General features: G+C 47.4%; 2 protein-coding genes across 14 annotated transcripts in view; one reads left to right on the top strand and one right to left on the bottom strand.

Annotated features, from left to right (window-relative positions):
• Positions 1 to 1,230, top strand: part of DCLK2 (doublecortin like kinase 2) — a 190,274-nt gene extending 189,044 nt beyond the window's left edge. For all 9 annotated transcript variants that reach the window (XR_011249771.1, XR_011249773.1, XR_011249772.1 and 6 more), the window contains one exon: positions 98 to 1,230. Coding sequence is in view for 5 of the 9 variants with exons in the window: in XM_069556731.1 (XP_069412832.1) it covers positions 98 to 283 (186 nt within the window). In the remaining 4 variants the exon portion in view is untranslated. The remainder of the gene's footprint in view (positions 1 to 97) is intronic.
• Positions 1,231 to 10,437: 9,207 nt separating this feature from the next.
• The window catches only part of LRBA (LPS responsive beige-like anchor protein), a 748,427-nt gene continuing 739,746 nt past the window's right edge, over positions 10,438 to 19,118 (bottom strand). For all 5 annotated transcript variants that reach the window (XM_069556712.1, XM_069556716.1, XM_069556715.1 and 2 more), the window contains exons 56-57: positions 15,872 to 16,023; positions 10,438 to 11,542 (exon numbers count right to left, since the gene is read on the bottom strand). In XM_069556712.1, the coding sequence (XP_069412813.1) occupies positions 11,452 to 11,542; positions 15,872 to 16,023 (243 nt within the window). In that variant the 3' untranslated portion in view covers positions 10,438 to 11,451. The remainder of the gene's footprint in view (positions 11,543 to 15,871; positions 16,024 to 19,118) is intronic.

Raw genomic sequence — 19,118 nt, 5'->3', positions numbered from 1 at the left:
ACTTCTCCTCTCCCGTCCCGCCCTGCATGCTCGGCGCGCCGCGTTGCCCGGCGCGGGCGGCGGGCTCACGTGTCTTCCTCTCCCGCTCTCTCCCCAGAACACGGCTCTAGATAAGGAGGGCCAGATCTTCGGCAGCAAGCTTGGCGCCGACGGCGGCCGGCCAGGCCTGGAGCCCGCCGCCCCCGCGCCCGCCGCGCCCCCGGAGCCGCCCCCGCACCCCGGCCCTGCCGCCCCCGCCCCGGGCAGCGAGCGGGCGGGGACGTGGCGCCGCCACCGCGACTGACCCGCTGCCCCGCGCGGCTCCGCACGCTGCCCGGCCGGGCGCCTCCCGCCTGGAGGGGCCCCTAAGCGCCGGCTTCGGGGACGGTCCTCGGAGCGGCGGCTTTCAACGTTCCGCCTTTTCAGTTCAGTGGACGTTGGACGGCATCGCCAGGAGACTGCAACTTCGAGCCGGCATCCAGCGCATTTTTATAGAAACGCTTCGGATGAACCAAGGTCTCTATTTAAGTAAACTCGGAGGGCTCCTTTTTCCCTCTCTTTGAAACAGCTCAGCACTGTATCTGGCCCTTCGTGGGCACCCTTCCTCTGCTGCCGGGGCTCGGGGGCCGGCTTCCAGCGGAAGTCCTGGGCCCCTGGTGGACCCCCTGGTCCCAGCGCTCAGCCCATTTCGGGCTCGGGCGGGGCGGGGGGGGGGGGGGCTCACGTCAGAGGACCCCGGGTCTGGACTTGGGCATAGACCCCCAGAAAGGCCGCTGCTTCCTCCACGACGTGCGTTTCCTCAGCTCCTCCCACGTCTGTATCGGGAGATGCCCGGGACGTTGTCCTTGGGGATTTTCGAGGAGAGGCGGGTGCATGTGCGTCGCCGGCGGGGCTTCCTTCTCCAGGTCCGACTGCGGGCACAGCAGGACCGACGTGAGCCCCTCGGAGCCCCCCAGTCTCCCTGCTCCATCCGCTTCTCATCCGCGGCAGGGACAATCCCAGGACGCGCGGGCACAGTCGGGACTGGGCAGGAAGGTGCCTGCAGACGCCCTCTGTTACTAACCTTCTGGAAGGCTGCTGGCAGTTTTTCCTTTTTTTCCACCACCCTGCTGTTTTTAATGATTGTACATAATCGGTGTATTTGTTTTCCCTGCTCATCTTCTAAAGGGGTGAGCCTGTAGTCCCTGCTCACTGTTAGACTTCTGCCCCTACAAGTGTATCCAATAAACTCTTCCTTCTTGAGAAGTCGTATTCAGGGTGGGCAGAGGTTCCTGTGTGGCTGTTTGCATTGCAGTGTGTGTGGTCAAAGCGACGCCTGCCAGGGCCAGGTTCTGGAAGGTACCGGTGTTTGCTTTTGTGTTGGGGACATGGCTGGGAGGAGAGGTGCTCGGGAAGAACACACGGAGGTGCACTGGATGCAGGTATATTTGATCACAGGTGCAAAAGCACACAGCCAAGGCTCCAAAGCCGACTGGGATTATTGGTGTACAGCACAGGACTCTGATGGAACCCGGGATCCAAAGGTCAGGCTTTCCAGGAAATGGGGAGTCGGGGCCGCCATTCTTGTTTCTCTGTGTCTGTCTCTTTCAGAGACTGTGCCGTCTCTTGTCTCTGCTTTTTTCAGTGTATTTTGGCCCTTGATTTCTGTTCTCTGATGACAGCTACTTGCTTGGGCTTAGCCTGGAACTGCTCTGTCCGCAGCTTCTCAAGTCCATACAGCTCCACAGCTTGAAGTCATCTCTTTGGCTTTGGATCACTTCATCTCCATTGCTGTGTGATGATTTCTCCCTGGGCTGAGCCAAACCAGAGGCAGGTGACAGAATGCAGATGGGCATCAGGGCATGCAGGCTTCAAGAGGAGGGTGGTGATAGGCAGGTCCAGAACATTCTGTTGCTTTCCTCACTAGTTAAAGAGCAAGATTTTTTTTTTACAGCTTCTAATAGAAAAATGTTAATGAAAGTGAAGAGGAAAAAAAAAAGTGAAGAGGGACTTCCCAGGTGGTAAAGACTCTGCCTGTCAATGCAGGAGAGACAGGTTTGATCCTTGGGAAGATCGCCTGGAGTTGGAAATGGCAATCCACTCCAGCATTCTTGCCTGAAAAATCCCATGGACAGAAGAGCCTGATGGGCCACAGTCCATGGGGCGGCAGAGAGTCACACACGACTGGGTGAGCATGGAATGGACATGAGCTAATGTAACAGGAGAAAAATGAAAATGGAAGAACGATGGCGCAAGGCTGTTAGTGCCCGAAACTCGACCGCACTGCGGGGTTCAAAGACATTTGCCAAAGACTTAAAGAAAGTGGCCAGGGCAGTGCCAGTCACAGGTGAGAGGACGAGCCCCTGTATCCAGCACGCGCTCCCACGCTCTGTGCCACACTCGATGGCCTGGGGACAGGAGTTGCCTGAGTCCAGGGTGGTGGCATGGCCTCGCAGTGACTGAGCAGCTCTTCAGTAAATACCTTCATCCCACAAACACCCAGAGTGATGAGTGGTGGTAAAGGAACAAGCCTAGAAGTCAGGTGACACACCAGGGTCACAGACGTGGCGGGAGACAGAGCCTCCATGTGCCAAGTGAGGGCCTGGGCGCCGGCGGCCAAGGAAGGGCTCCGCCAGCACGGGCAGCTTGTTCCTTGGCCCACATGTTCAGCAGACGTTTACTGAGATCTGGCGCTGGTCTCAGGATCCAAACTAAATGCAGGTGCCCAACTACTGGGTTCCTCTGCTCCTACACAGTGGGAGAGGCATGGGCTTGGGTTATAGTCAGTCCCTTATTCCAGCAGGGGGATTTGGCTACAGAAGGTAAAGCAAGGGAAGCGGTGACCTGCTGACGTCACTGGGGGGGCCCTGCTGGGCTCAGCCATGGGTAAGCCTGCGTCTGCCTCTCCTGAGTCAGGAAAATCCCCTGGAGAAGGGAATGGCAACTCGCTCCAGTCTTCTTGCTTGGAGAATTCTATGGACAGAGGAGGCTGGCAGGCTACAGTCCATGGGGTTGCAGAGACAGGCCCAAGCGATGAGCACTTTCCCTTTGCTCAGAAAGGTTGCCATGAGATAAAAGTATATGGAATATACGGATTGGAAGCATTTGGCATCACTCCCCCCAGAATACCTGCATGAATGAGACTGTGAAATGAGAATCAGGAGGCCTCGAGGACAGACCCAAACAGATAAACCACACTGGGAGAGAGGGCGCTAGGCAGTGATGCTGTCTCGGATGAGGACCTCCAGAGCAGTTGGCCATCCAGTGGAAATACAGTGTAAGCCACATCATTTATCTGATGCCACATTAAAAAAAAAAGTAAAAAGGAACAGGTGAAATGAATTTTATAGCATAGTTTATTTAGCCAAATATATCTAAACATACCCAAAGTATTATTTCAACACGTAATCAACAGGAAATCATCAGGATGTTTTCCCTTATTTCTTTGTACTAAGTCTTTGAAGCCTGGAGTGTACTGACACGGACAGCACATCCCAAGCTGGACGCACATTTCAAACATGTAACAGCCTCGTGCCCCTCCCCCTGCCACGCTGGACAGTGCGGCTCTAAAGAAAGGCCTGGGCACTGTTTCCCTGCTTAGTTTTGCATACGATGTGAATAACGGTGAAGAAAGACTCCTTCTTCACTGTTGTAAATTTTTTTTATTGGAGTATAGTTCCTTACAACGTTGTTCAGTTTCTGCTGTGCACTGAGATGAATTGGCAGTTGCGTAGACAGACACCCCCTCCCTCGGGAGCCTCCCTCCCTCCGGGTCGGGGCCCCAAGTGCTGTGCGGCGGCTTCGCGCCAGCCGGCCGTGTTACACGTGCTGGTGCGCATGCGCAGCGCTGCCCTCTCAAATCACCCCAGCCCCGCCTTCCTCCTGCCAGTGCCCACGCGGCCATTCTCTGCATCTGCGTCTGCGTTTCTGTCCTGCAGATAGGTACCATTTCTCTAGATTCTCTCTCTATATATATATATGCTTTAATATATATTTGCTTTTCTCTTTCTGACTATGTATGACTCTCTAGGTCCATCCACATGAATACAGTTACTCAATTTTATTACTTTTTATGGCTGAGTAATAGTCCATTGTATGTAAGTACCATTCTTCTTCATTTATCTGTTCTAGGTTGCTTCCCTGGCCTCACTGTTGTGAACAGTGCTGCAGTGAATATTGGGGTACCCACGTCTTTTTGAATTGTGGTTTTCTCAGCATTTATGCCCAGTAGTGGGATTGCTGGTTCTATTTTTAGTTTTTTAATGGACCTCCATACTGTTCTCCTGGAGAAGGAAATGGCAACCCACTCCAGTGTTCTTGCCTGGAGAATCCCAGGGACCGGGGAGCCTGGTGGGCTGCCGTCTATGGGGTCGCACAGAGTCGGACACGACTGAAGCGACTTAGGAGGAGGAGGATACTGTTCTCCATAGTGGCTGTATCAATTTACATTCTTACCAACTGTGCAAGAGGGCTCCCTTTTTTCCACACCCTCCCTAGCACTTATTGTTTATAGACTTTTTGATGGCCATTCTGACTGCTGTGAAGTGACAACCTCATTGTAGTTTTGATTTGCTTTTCTCTAACAATTAGTGATACTGAGCATTTTCCCATGTGTTTCTTGGCCATCTGTATGTACTCTGGAGAAATTTCTATTTAGATCTTCTGCCCATTTTTTGATTGGGGTGTGTGTGTGTTTTACTATTGAGGTGCTTGTATATTTAGGGGGTTAACTTTGTCAGTTACTTCATTTGCAAATATTTTCTCCCATTATGAGGGTTTTCTTTTTGTCTTGTTTATGGTTCCTTTGCTGTGTAAAAGTTCTTAGGTTAAAATTATGTCCCATTTATTTTTGTTTTTATTTTCATTAAGAGGTGGGTCAAAAAGGATCTTGCTGCAATTTATGTTGAAGAGTGTTCTGCCTGTGTTTTCCTGTAGGAGTTTTTATAGTGTGTGGCCTTACATTTAGGTCTTTAATCCATTTTGAGTTTATTTTTGTGTACGGTGTTAGGAAGTGTTCTCTTCCATGGAGCGGTCCTGTTTTCCCAGCACCATTATTGAAGAGGCTGTCCTTTCTCCACCGTATATTCTTGCCTCCTTTGTCCAAGATAAGGTGCCCGTAGGTGTGTGGCCTTCTCCGCTGTTTTAAACGGGATGGATTGATTTCAGGTGACCTCAGCAGGTGAGGGCACTGGTCCAAACCTGAGGTGTGAAATCAGAGCGTGGATCCTGTAGAGTCAGTGGCCAAAGCCGTGGCGGTCACTGCCGCTCGGGAGAAACCGGGCGGGGAGAAGCACGCTGAGCGTCCGGTCATCCGGCGCCAACAGAGCCGCGTCCGCGTCAGCCGCGTCCTGAGAAGCCTGTGCGGGTCTCGGGCAGGGCCCCGTGCTGGGTGAGTGGTGCCGAGGAAGCAACCACTGCCGCAAAGAAGGCAGGCAGGTGGCGGAGGTTTAGAGCCCCGGCAGCCGAGGACTGGTGGCAAGGCGGCCAGAGGGCCCTCTGCTCGCTGTGTTCCTTCGCCGAGAGCTGCTCTGCGGCAGGGGGTGCAGACGTCTGTGGGGTGCTCGGGGTGTGGCCCGGGTTAGTGGGCTGGAGGCCTGGAGGGTCAGGTATGAGCGCAGCATTGGAGGAGGCGGCCAGTGAAAGGGTTGGCTGCTTTCTCAGGGGGCAAGTGGCTGGTTCTGGGAAATGCCCAGGTGTGGAGTGACTTAGCAGCAGCAAGTGAAGGAAATCAGCCCTGGGATTTCTTTGGAAGGAGTGATGCTAAAGCTGAAACTCCAGTACTTTGGCCACCTCATGCGAAGAGTTGACTCATTGGAAAAGACCCTGATGCTGGGAAGGATTGGGGGCAGGAGGAGAAGGGGACGACAGAGGATGAGATGGCTGGATGGCATCACTGACTCGATGGGAGGTGAATCTGAGTCAACTCCAGGAGCTGGTGATGGACAGGGAGGCCTGGCCTGCTGCGATTCATGGGGTCGCAAAGAGTCGGACACGACTGAGCGACTGAACTGAAGTGATAATAGAAGTTCCCAGTTTACAGACTACCTCATCCTGTGTTGTTTGAGCCACATCACATCCCTGAGAGAGACACTCACTTCCCTGTTCAACAGATGGGGAAACTCAGATGTATTCCCAGGGCCCAGAACCGGGAGAGGCCTCCCCTGGCCCCGGGGCAGGTGTCCTGCGTCTGCCTTGCCCCTCCAGGCAGTCAGGGATGCTTTAGGGGGAGCGTCTGTATCCTGAGGCGGAGGTGGGCCGGGCCGGGGGAGACCCCTGGCAAAGTGGTGGGAAATCTAGGCAGCTAAGATCCCCTGGAGGAGGGCACAGCAGCCCACTCCAGTATTCTCTCCTGGAGAATTCCCACGGACAGAGGAGCCTGGTGGGCTGCAGTCCATGGGGTCGCAGAGTCAGACACAAGTGAAGCGAGTGAGCATGCAAGAAGTGATCAGGCCACAGCAGGTGTGGTCTGTTAGATGAGGGAGGCTGATGTGTGCAGCTCTGGTGAGTCCTGGCCAGTGGATTTCAGGGGACTACTTCATGATAAAATCCACAGCCTTGAACTCAGTGGGGATACGTCGCCACCGTCGGGCAGCTGAGGGGAAGGAAAGGGTATTTGGTATAGAGACCACACAGAAGCCTCCTTCACTTTGGGCAGAGCTGGCAGCATGGCCTTGGTGTGGTCAGGAGGGTTTCAGCTGGAGTCTGAGTCACCTGCCTCAGAGGCCGGGCACCTGCTTGAGGTCAAGGCTGGGGAGCATCTCGGCTGATCCAAGTCCGAAGCTGTGGCACAGCCAGCTGGTTTGGCGAGGAAACTCACTCCTGGACTTGCGACAGGAAAATAACTCATTGCGTGCTTCTGACACCTGACAGCTGAGGTCTCGAGATTCGGAGGAACACTTGCAGGCGGCCTGTGCCCCTGGCCTGCAGGTCAGCCCACCCTGTTCATGCCAGAGAACAATGTGTGCGCCCCAATTGAGCAGTCTGCGTTGCCAGCTCCGAGCTGCAGGGCAGGGGTCACGTGTTGGTGCCGTTCACCGTAGCCTCAGGCTTTTATGTCGTGATCCTGTGATTGGGACACCCAGGACTCTACTTCAGGTCTACTGAAAAAAATGAGCCAAAAGATGTTGCCCCACTCATCTGAGAGGAAATAGAAGAGAGAATGTTTTTGATTTGCTATTTTATGGTCTTTACCATCTTCCTTGATTCTCCCTTGCAGTGACAAGTTGCGATGCCTACAGGATTAACGTCATTTGTGTTACAAAAAAGAGAGGCAGCAAGGCTGATCACTCTCCTAGTTGAAGCAGAACACTCTTTTGTCCCTCTGTGATGGGGCGGAAACAGCCAGGTGGAGGCCCTGGTGTGTTTGGCGGTAGGCGAGGTGTGTGCAGATACTGGCCTTCGTGTGCCCGAGTGTGGCTGGGAACGTGCTCTCGCCTAATGTGAGGTCCCGAGGTGACATGGCGGTGTGAGGCTGGCCGCTGCTCCATCACCCAGTGACAGCAGAGAGTGGCAGCGCCTGCCCACCACGCTCAGCATGCGCCCCTCCCCGCAGTGTGCGGACACGGGGCTGTGGAGGAACCTATCGGGGCTGCAGTGCAGGAGAGGGCAGGGCTGATGCAGGAAGGAGACCCAGACCGGGTCAGAGCTCTCAGCCCTCTCTGGGAAAGACATATCAAAGGTCCCCAGTGAAACTGTCCTGTCAAAGTCCTGTCCGGCTGGATCTAAAATGTGTGACATTTATTTTTTAAAAATGTTTATTCATTTATTTGACTGGGCTGGGTCTTAGTTTCAGCATGAGGGATCTAGTTCCCTGATCAGGGATTGAGCTGGGCCTCCTGCATTGGAAGCGTGGGATCTTACCCACTGGGGCACCAGGGAAGCCCTTTAAATTCAGTCATATTTGTGGAAAAGGGTGCAAAGTGGACGTGCGGTCTGGCTGCGTCCAGATTCCCTGGCCGTCTGCCAGCTTGACCCCTGCGACCTCACTGCCCCTCTGACAGCAGAGTGGGTGCGGGGGGGTGGACACACGGCCTTGGGTGTGGGCAGGCCCCTGGCGGGCTCCGTTCTCCCTGATGAATAGGGGTGGGCAGCCTAGGTAGGAACGCCCAACCTCGGATCCTGCTTCCCGTGGTTCCCAGGGAGGGGGCCGTCCCGCATGCCGAGAAGCAGAACTGAAGGATGGGGACACTTCAAGGCAGAAGGTTCCTTCTCAGTGGACTGCCTGATGGAGCGTGTGTTTATGGATGCTGGGTCCATGGTGGGAACAAGCTTCTCCTGGGTGTGTTGTTCACCACTGCATATCGGCTGGTGTTCCCTCTGCTCCAAGCCTCGTGCCTTCTCCTGGAGGTGAGGGCTGTTTCCTTCGTTACAGAGCCTCAGGGACTTAATGGACGATGTCTCAGTCGGAATCCACAGCATCGGCGAGAAAAACCGCACTCTTCCGAGGCAGGGCGACTTCAGGTAGCACGCTCTCTGCTGTGTGGGCTCCCGGCTGCTGAGGGTCATCCAGTTTCAGCCCACAGCACCTCAGTTTTGACCTGTTTTCATAGATAGTTTACATGTATTTGAAATTTTTTTATTGGAGTATAGCTGCTTTACGGCAGCGAGTTAGTTTCTGCTGTTCAGCAGACTGTAGCAACTGTATGTTTGCGTATGTCCTGGCTTTTGGACTCCTTCCCCATTTAGGTCACTGCAGAGCGAGGCCCCTGTGCCGTACAGGGGGCTCTCCTCAGTCATCTGGTTTATGCCTAGTATGGTCTACATGTACACAGCTGATGCGCACCGATCCCACTCTCCGGAGTCATCCACCCCCTCTTCCTCCCTTGGTGTCCACGTTTGCTCCGTCTGTGTCACTGTTTCTGCTCTGTGTATGGGATCGCCCACCAGCTTTTCAGATTCCACATGTATGTGTTAATATACACTTTGTTTTTCCTCTTCCTGACTGACTGCATTCTGTGTAACAGTCTCTGTTCTACCTACATCTCTACAAGTGGCCCAGCCTTGCTCCTTTTTATGACTAATATTCCACTGTATATGCTTTCCACATCTTCTCTATCCATTCTTCTGCTGATGGACCTAGACGTAACTTTTTTAAAGGAGTGAAAATTGGATAAATACGTGAATGTTGGGTAGATCCTAACATATACTGTACTGAGCAGATTCTGTTGCCCAGAAGCCCCGTGTTGATGCCAGCTGAGTTCGTTTTATGAGTACATGTAGCTGACCCTCCACAGCCAGAGTTCTACATCTGTGGTCAGTGGAAGCTGTGGGTGCAGGGAGCAGCTGAGGTAGTGTGCTGATCCCAGCTGTTAAATGTTTCAGTGGATTCTCCTAGTTGTAAGTTTTAAAACAACGGAGGCAGTGGAGGCACTGATTGTCTTCTTAGGCAAAAGGAAGCTGCTTCATGAACTTGGCTTCAGGCTTGTTAACATGGAGTCAAGTATCAGATGCCTGGTATGTGACTTAGAGATTCCTGTTCCTTCTACCACTTTGCATGAAGCTCCCAAAGTGTGACATCACAGGTTGATACGGTGAGGATATTCATTGAGCAGTAACTCACGTATGTCTTTGATTTGGAGATGTACTTCCCTCGCCCACGTTTCAGCATCTATTGTTTTGTTAGTGGTTTGTAAAACAACTGTAACTGTGGATGTTAGAATAGTGTATAAAATTCTTTGGTTTTATGGTTAAAGGTCTAGTGTTCTCATTTAGTTAAGAGGGAGCTCTCTGGCCAGAGGCCCATTTTCCCTGTTTTTATTCAAGAGAATTTCTCTATTGGTTATTGTTTGAAAACTGAATGAACCAAAGTTTAATGTTTTCTTTGAGAATAACTGTATTATCATTGTTTCAAAATTCGAAGTAAAATTGCTAGAAGCTGACATGGTTCTAGGTACCTATATAAGCATGCTGTGCTGGGAACAACAGGGCTTGGTTTAAATTCTGGCTTAGTGCTAATACTGAGCTGTCTAGATCTAAGCCAAGTGTATTAGTGTCACTAAATCTTTAATTTTCTCAACTATAAGCATAGTGTTATTTTGATGATTACATGGACTAAAGTACTTGTTCTAGAAAAAAAGGAAAAATTTTTCCAACAATTCAATTACAAATACATTTTATTTTTCTGTCAAACCGAGTTGTTCCATTCCTAATTTTTGCTTTTAGAAAAGAGCTGAATGTGTAGAAAAAATGGTGCATGTGTGCTAAGCGGCTTCAGTCATGTGCAACTCTCGAGACCCCATGGACTCTAGCACACTAGGCTCATCTGTCCATGGGATTCGTGAGGCAAGAATATTGGAGTGAGCTGCCATGCCCTCCTCCAGGGGATCTCCCCAACCTGGGGAGCAAAGCTAGTCTCTACCTGCATTGGCAGGCGGGTTCTTTACCACTAGCGCCATCTGGGAAGCCCAGAAGGAAAGGAGGTCACCCCTTTTAGGCAAGTTGCAAGAGAAACAGAGATAGAATGTCAGTTTCAACTCAGAGTTCACAACTTACAAAGTATTTATTTATGCCATACAGACCTTTTCTCAGATATTTTTCACAGAATTCCACACAGCAATCGACTAGAAAAGTAGAATTCTACAACACCAAAATAACATTTTCATAGTACAAATTGCTAATCAAAAGGAAGAGGAAGATTGTTTAATAACAAATAGAAGGTAAAACAAGGGTTGCTTCACACAGCACCCAGTAGCCACAGGGCTCAGCCTCAGTACGGGGGCACAGTCAACCCTCAGGGTGAGCTTTGGTACTTACTTGCATTTACTTTAAAAGGAAAACAAAGTGCTGAGCCCAAGAACATCTCCATCATTTCGTTCTGATCTGCTACGAGGACAGATGAAGAAAACACTGCAATATTTCACACTTGCTAGAACAGTAGGTCCCTTAAGATGACCACACAATAAAATAAGCCTCCCCCAAACCATAATTTTCTAGGTCTAAAACATGCTTGAAAGATAATAATATTGATAGAAATAATTCATTGAGATGTTTCAAATTACATTTACCATAATTTAAACATGACTATTTAAATCCCAGAAATTTCTGTGCTGAAGAAGCACAGTTGTTTGGAAAAATACAGAACCCAAAGTACAGCATAAAATTCCCGTGTCCCAGGATTATAACCCATTTCCTTCTTGTTAAAATCATACATTCTCAAGATTACAGATAAATGGGAAGTATTTTTCATATATAACTAGAATAAGTGGGTTTACTTACTCCACTCTTTCTGTAATTGGTGAAAATAGACTTCTCATTATGACTAAAAATATAGATTTTTTTAAAACTACAGAACCCAGCAGCCAGTTTTCTGCTTTGCTATTCCCCCCCAAAAAAGTCAAGCAAAGTCTACAAAAATAGCAATTAACTTTAAAAAATATTTTGCTTCTTGGAGCAAATTGAAATTACATTCGGATGTGATAGCTATTTCTACGAGAAAGCTGCTCAGGGCACTTCCTGTGCTGGAGCTGGGGGCACGGCTGAGCCCAGCTGTCACCATCAGTAGCGGCTTTGGTACTCGTGGTGCCACCGGTTAAAGTCGTTGTAGAACAGAACGATGCTTCCTGAGGCCATGCCAGCAATGATGCACCTGGGAGGAGCAGAGAGAGGAGGCGTTTACAAACCCAGGAGTCTCCTAAGGCTCTGCTACTAAAGAAAGGCCTGCCTCCCCACAGCCATGCAGTAAATACAGCAGATGGCAGCCAGACCTACAGTTTGTGAGGGTTGTGGTATGTTTTCTGATAACTAAAATGCAGTCTTGGGTAAGCTCAGAGTCCTACCTCCGTCACATTGTAAGGGTCCAATCCACAGCTCGCCTTTATGTTGCAAGTACAGCCAGTACGTGCAGGATGAGTCACAAACCTGAACAGACTAGCCATTTCTGAGGCAGGGAGGCTGGGCAAGTGAATTTTGTATATTAGGTATCAGAATGAAAATAATGACAATCTCAAAGCAGCTGTTGGTGGAGGATCAATCACAGAGGTATTTGCCATATACAAAATGAAAGCAGACTAAGAGATCAGTGTTGGGCCCAGTTTCGGCTGTGCTCTGCGGACCACCACACTGCGTCCACCTTGCTGAGGGTCGCCACCCGCTGACATGCTCCCTGCAGGAGCTGCACCCGCTTCCCCCCGGCCCCGAGCAGGTGGTGCAGGGAAGAGATGGAGCAGTAAGACAGGGAGTGCAGAGCGGCCTCTCTGGGAGGCAGACGCCTGTTGATCATCCTAGACCCTCCTCTGTCTAACCCTCTCGGTCTCAGGTTTGGTTAGGACAGTCCTTAGAGGTCATCCTTAGTAGTGCCTCGTATCGAAATTAGGGACTAAAATGTGTCACAACAAAAACCCAACTAAACACAAAAGGCAGCGATGAGGATATGAGGGGCAAAAAAGCACTGAGACATGTAGAAAGCAAATAATACAATGGCGAGAGTCTCTCCCTGTCGGTAATTACTTTACGTGTAAGGTGATTAAATTCTCCAATCAGGAGGCAGAGAGACTGGCAAAATGAATAAAGACGTGATCAAACTATATGCCGTGTACCAGAGACTCCCTGATCTAAAGACAAACAGGTTGAAGGGATGGGAAAAGATATTCTATGCAAATAATAATGAAAACAGAGCTACAGTGGCTATACTAATATCAGACAAAATAGGTTTTAAGTTATAAGAGACAAGGAAGGATGCTATATAGCAATGATAAAAGGTGTCAATTCATCAAAAGCATATAGCAGTCACAAACATACATGAACAAACAGCAGGCTCAAGACATATGGAACCAACACTGACGGAACTGGAGAAGCAGCTCTGCAGTAACAGTTGGGAACTTCAGTAATGGGTAGAACCACCAGAAGGAAGGAAGCAAATTATTCAACAGTATCTGAACAATACTAAAAACCAGTTGGGCCTAAGACATATATAAACATTCACCCAACACAGCATGCACAGTGGGCATTCTCCGAGATAAGCCATACGGTAGAGCACAAAACACTTGAGATACATTTTAAAAAGATTGAAATCATACAAAGTATTTTTCCTAATCACAACAGAATTAAACTAGACATCAATAACAGAAGCAAAATTGGTTAAGTTTGACCTGATAGGTCAAAGGAAAAGTCTCTAGGGAAATTAGAAAATACCAAGACAGATGAAAACAAAACAAGCCAAACCTTACAGGACGCAGCAAAACCAGCGCTAAAAGGGAAGTTGATAACTGTAAACACAGATACTTAAAAACAAGAAATATCTCAATCAGTAACCTAATTCTACACCTTAAAGAACGAGAGAAAGGCGCCAAGTAAACCCAAAGCTAAGCAGGAATGAAACAGTAAAAATCAGAATGGGAATAGAAGATAGACTGAAAAACCAAAGGCAAATTGGTTCTCTGAAAAGGTAAACAAAATCGACAAAATGTTAGACTAAGAAAAAAGACTCGAATTACGAAAAAATCATAAAGTGGAGACATTATTACCAATTATATAGAAATAGAAGTATTATCCGAGTACTAGGAACATCCATATGCCAACAAATAGAATAATCTAGATGAAATGGAAAAGTTCTTAGAAACACACATTATTCCACAATTTAATCACGAAGAGGAAATCTGAATAGACATAGCTAGTAATGAGACTGAATCAGTAATTACAACCCTCTCATTACTGAGAACTTCACCAGAGACGTCTACCACACATTTAAAAAAGAATTAACACCAAACACTTTTAAAAACTAAAGAGAACATTTCCTAAGTCATTCAATAAGGCCGACACACCCTGATATCAAAGTGGAAGACACCACCAGAAATGAAATTACAGACTACTATCCCTATGATGACTTATACAAAAATCTTTAACACATACCAGCAAACCAAATTCAGTAGCATATTATGAAGATTATACACCATGAAGAAAGTGGGATTTATTCTTGGAATATAAGGATTGTTTCAATTTTTGTTTGATATACAAAAACCAATTGTAATATATCACATCAATAGAATTAAAAACAAAAAATCCCATGTGAGAAAAGGCATTTGACAAAATCCAACATCCTTTCGTGATTAAAAAAAAAAACACACAAAAACTAAGACCAGATGGAAAGTACCTTAACACAATAAAGGGCATTTATGAAAAATTTCCAGCTAACATTATATTCGGTGAACACTGAAAGTTTTCCCCCTCTTACTGGGAATAAGACAAGGATACCTGCTTTCATCACTTCTAGTCGATATAGTATGAACAGCCCCAGCCAAAGCAATTAGGCAAGGAAAAGAAATAAAGAATCTAAATCTCAAGGGTGTCCAAACAGCCAAAACAATCTCAAAAAACCACAACAGAATTGGATATCTCACACTTTCTGATTTCAAAACTTAATATAAGAATTGAAAGAGACACGTGTACCCCAATGTTCATCGCAGCACTGTTAATAATAGCCAGGACATGGAAGCAACCTAGATGTCCATCGGCCGACAAATGGATAAGAAAGCTGTGGTATATATACACAATGGAATATTACTCAGCCATTAAAAAGAATGCATTTGAATCAGTTCTAATGAGGTGGATGAAACTGGAGCCTATTATACAGAGTGAAGTAAGCCAGAAAGAAAACACCAATACAGTATACTAATGCATATATATGGAATTTACAAAGATGGTAACAATAACCCTGTATGAGAGACAGCAAGAGAGACACAGATGTAAAGAACAGACTTTGGGACTCTGTGGGAGAGGGAGAGGGTGGGATGATTTGAGAGGGTAGCATGATTTGAGAGGGTAGCGTTGAAATGTGTGTATTATCATATGTGAAACAGATCGCCAGTCCAGGTTCTATGCATGAGACAGGGAGCTCAGGGCTGGTGCACTGGGATGACCCTGAGGGATGGGATGGGGTGGGGAGGGAGGTGGGATGGGGTTCAGGATGGGGAGCACATGTACACCTGTGGCGGATTCATGTTGATGTTTGGCAAAAACCACTACAATATTGTACTTAAGTCTCCAATAAAAATAAATTTAAAAAAAAACCTTACTATAAAGGTGTAGTAATCAAAACAGTGTGGTATTGGCTTAGAGACAGACATGCAGACCAGCAGAATAGAGACCAGAAAACCTCTCCCATATATGGACAGTCATTTCAACAAACAGTGCTGGGAAACTGACACCCACATGCAAAAGAAAGATCATATGCAAATATTGATTAAAAATGCATCGAAAGGTAGACACGAGTTAAAACTACAGAACACTTAGCAAATATAGAGGAAAAACTTCAAGACATTGACTCTTGCAGTGATCTTGCATATAACACTGAAAGCATAGGCAGTAACAGAAAAAATAAATTAGACTTCATTTAAAAAGATTCTGCATATCAAAGGACACTATGAGATGAAATAATGAAAACGTTTTGGAAATTGATAGTGGTGATAGTTGTACAACAATGTGAGTATCCTTGATGTCACTGAATTATGCAGCATCAAAAATAAGTAGTAAGTTTTATGTATACTTTATCACAATAAAGATGTTAAAAACTAAAATGAGAGACTATATTAAGAAGAAATAAGATGTTGGATAAAGACTATCTCCCCAAAATGAAGGTTTTAGGAAATAAGCCAGATTTCTCAATGGAATCATTATGGGACAGATGGCGTGTCACAAGAAATTTTGTTTAAGAAAAAAAGGTACTTTAAGAGTCTAGAAACTTTACAGCAATATAATTGGAGCCTTTGTTACTTAAATCCTGTCTAACCCAAGACAAGATAGCCTCTGTCCACAATTGGCAAAGTCATCAAAGAAAAACATGCCTTTTAAAAAGTATCTTGGAAATTCCAATACTCACTGGCTTCTTCAGTTGCACTGGTGACTGGCCCAGCCCAGCCCATCTACACAGATCCCTGGACAGATTTTACCGCCACCAGTATAGCCCCCGTTCCAGTGTTACCTCTGGTCGTAAGACAGGGCCATGGCCCGGATCCCGGCATCGCAGCCTGGATAGGCGAACAGCTGCTTGAGGTCAGACACCTGCCAGACCATGAGCACACCGTTGTCCCCTCCGGTGAGCAGGTACTGCCCATCCCGGCTCAACTGGATGGCCTGGGGAGACACAGCAGCGTTCAGCAGGGTCGGGGCTCCAGGAAAGCCTGCCCGCCCCAGCCCACACCTCTGAGTAATTCGACATGAAGCCAGCTACTATGGCGTAGGGAGAAGGGAGGGAGTGTGTGTTCCTGAGTAGTTTTCAGGAAATCATGAGTCACAGAAGACTTTTGCTGTTTTTCAAATATCATACAGGCAAAGGTAGGCAGTGCTTTTTTTTTTTTTTTAAATTTGTGCTTTTTTAAGGATGAGGTGCCAAAGTCTTCCAACTCTACAAACACTAATTAAATGGTGTGTGTTGTGAACAGAGACCTGGGCTCTGAAATGAGGAGCTTCCTGGCACCTTTGCATTCGCTGTGGACATGCCAAGCTACCAAGGCTGGGCAGATGGTGCTAGCTGACATCACGTCCCCCATCATAAAAACACTGCTGCCCTGGGGTCCCGGCCCCACAGGAGACCACCCACAGCTCAAGCACCCTTGCTGCTGCTGCTGCTGCTTTACAGCAGTTGGGACGCCAACTTGGCAAGGAAACACAACTCCCAGGGTAAAGCCAGTCGAAGCATTTTCTTCTTGCTTCAGGACTGACTGCTTTCTGCTGGTGCTAAACTCGAAGGGCAGACATGTAATTTGCTCTGTAATCCTGTCAAACCCACCAAAGGCAGGTCACTGCCTGTTTTTCTAGGACTTTTTACATCTTTTTTCCTGGTTGGAAAAAAATCAAATATTTCATGACATATGAAAATAATATGAATTCTAAATCTCAGTGTCCATAAGTAAGGGCTGTTAGGACAAAGCCACACCAATTCACTTCTGGCTACTTTATTTTTTTTTTTTTACGGAGGAAGTGTGCCTGCTCCTGACAGAAAAGGTCACTGCCTATTCCAAGAGCAGATCGCACTGCCCCTTCCTCTCCTCTGGCTCCCTGCTCTGCAAACCTTCTTCTCCCGGCTCATTAAGACACACACTTCCTTTCTTTAGCTGGAGGGTATTGGGAGTTCTAAAAGTTACTACAAATACCTATAATCTTATGTCCACCTGGACACAGTGAATGTGGGAATCCAGATGGCAAGCCAGAAAGAAAATATCTACCTTCTGAAAAATATATTTACATTGTTCTGCACTCAAGAGTTTTAGGATAGTTGCCTTAAGTCTTCAAGCTACCCTTTTACAACAACAAAAAAATTTTTTTTAATTACAGTTTTCTGTAAGGACTGTTTCATAGCCATTCAAATTCACACTAAAGTAAATGTAAACTTTTAGAGGTCTCTTAAATACAGCTTATTTTCAAGAACATAAAAACATAGCTAAGAAATCAGAACCCATGGGCAGAAGAGAGTTACATATAAGAAGTATTTTCTAAATTTTAACCAATACAGTAATAAGATTTTTCAATGTAAGTAAAACCCAATATCATTCCCCCCATTCATTTCACAAACAGCACTCTCCAGGGAGTTATCTTGGAAATGAAGACTACTACAAATAATTATTTGCTACACTTATAAAATTCAGTGGATGAAAACCCATTTGACCTTGTGGCTGTGGTTCACTTGAGTTTTATACTTGAGGCTTTTTACTGGATAAGTGCTATATTAAAACATAAATTAAAACCATTAATCTTTAATTCTTTGTCCTAGAGTAAAAACTCCTTAATCCTAGTTCTGTGTTGAAATAAATAAAACCTGGACTTTCAGGACTATACTTTTATCCACATCTAAAACATTCTAATAAACCAGATGCCTGCCAAAGTTAGAAAATATTTTGTCGGCCCTTCTCACGAGGGGCTTGTCAAGTCTCCCTGGCCATGAGAGCCAGGGGAGCGTTTCCTGAACAGCACCCCATCTCCCCCAGCCCCAGTGGAGTTCTTGGTCTCATGAGCCTCCTGAGTGTCAAGGCTGGGCTGAGACTCTGGATGTTAGGAGGGCCCTGGAAACACGTGAACATTAGTCTCTGGACTCCTGAGAGCGTGGACAACACTGGCTGCCCTGGTTTCCAGGAGGGACCAGCGGGCCCCAGCCGTCTGCTGGCAACAGTCACATCTGAAGACACAGCTTCCTCAGGAAGAGAGAATAAATGAGTTCCTATGGTGAAATGGTGGCGGGCCTTTGTTTAGGAGAATGTAACTGCTGCTCCGTACGGGCTGCCCACTTAAATTTAAGCTCTTCATTAAGACATCTAAACACTGCCTGGTTGCTGTGCCCAGATATGCTAACCAAACGCCACAGCGCAATCTGGCGTCTAAATAAAAACACGTGGGAGGCCTTGATGAGGGCCGAGGTTCCGCAGGCCGCCTGCCTACAGGGTTCTTGCTATTTCAAAGAAACTTCATTTCTGGTCTGAGCTAACGACTAATTTGTTTCCACGGTCTCCCCCCTTAGACCGGCTCCGGCTGAGGACGGAGGTGGAGAGTGTCGCTCTGTGAAGCCTCTTGCTCCCAGCCTGCGGTGGCCTTCCATCCTTCCCAAGGCAGTCAGCTACGAAAGGGTGGGTCTCTGGGGCTGGGCACGGGCGGGGCTCGTTTTAGGCAAGCGCACTTTAATCACACACTTGCCACTTACAAGTTAGTATGATAAAGTACAGGCGTGCTGGGGGAAAGGCGATAGACTGTTTAAGCCTAAAATCCAGGGGGAAATATTACAGAGGAAAAAACACAAGGCCACAGGGCAGAGAGGAAAAGCGTGTGTGTGAGAACAGTGTGCAGAAAGCCTCCAACTGCTGCCTGGAGGAGCTTCCCAGAACCTTTGGTCCTGACTGAAAGGCCACAGAAATTGTTTTAGCCAGCTAGGGATTTCAAATTACTTTACAGATTTATTAGTGTAGCTGACAATATAATCGCAACTCAAAGTGACAGATTGTCAACATTATTATCGTAAAGAAAAGAGGAAAGGAAAACCCTCTGATGTGTACTTGGTTTAAATGAAGGGAGGGAAAAATAAAAAGCCGAGTGTGAGCGTCTGTGTGTGCAGGGCAGGCAAAATGCACTGGAGAAAATTCCCAGAGAGAAGAGGAGAGCAAAGAGGAAAGCCATTTACTGAATTAGCAAGCCATCCTGGAGAATTCCCTGGTGCTCCAGTGGTTAAGACCCCACTCTTTCGT

Source organism: Ovis canadensis, chromosome 17 (assembly GCF_042477335.2).
Source record: "Ovis canadensis isolate MfBH-ARS-UI-01 breed Bighorn chromosome 17, ARS-UI_OviCan_v2, whole genome shotgun sequence".
Taxonomy (NCBI): domain Eukaryota; kingdom Metazoa; phylum Chordata; class Mammalia; order Artiodactyla; family Bovidae; genus Ovis; species Ovis canadensis.
The sequence above is the reverse complement of the archived record's forward strand: the minus strand, read 5'-3'. Positions and strand labels throughout refer to the sequence as shown.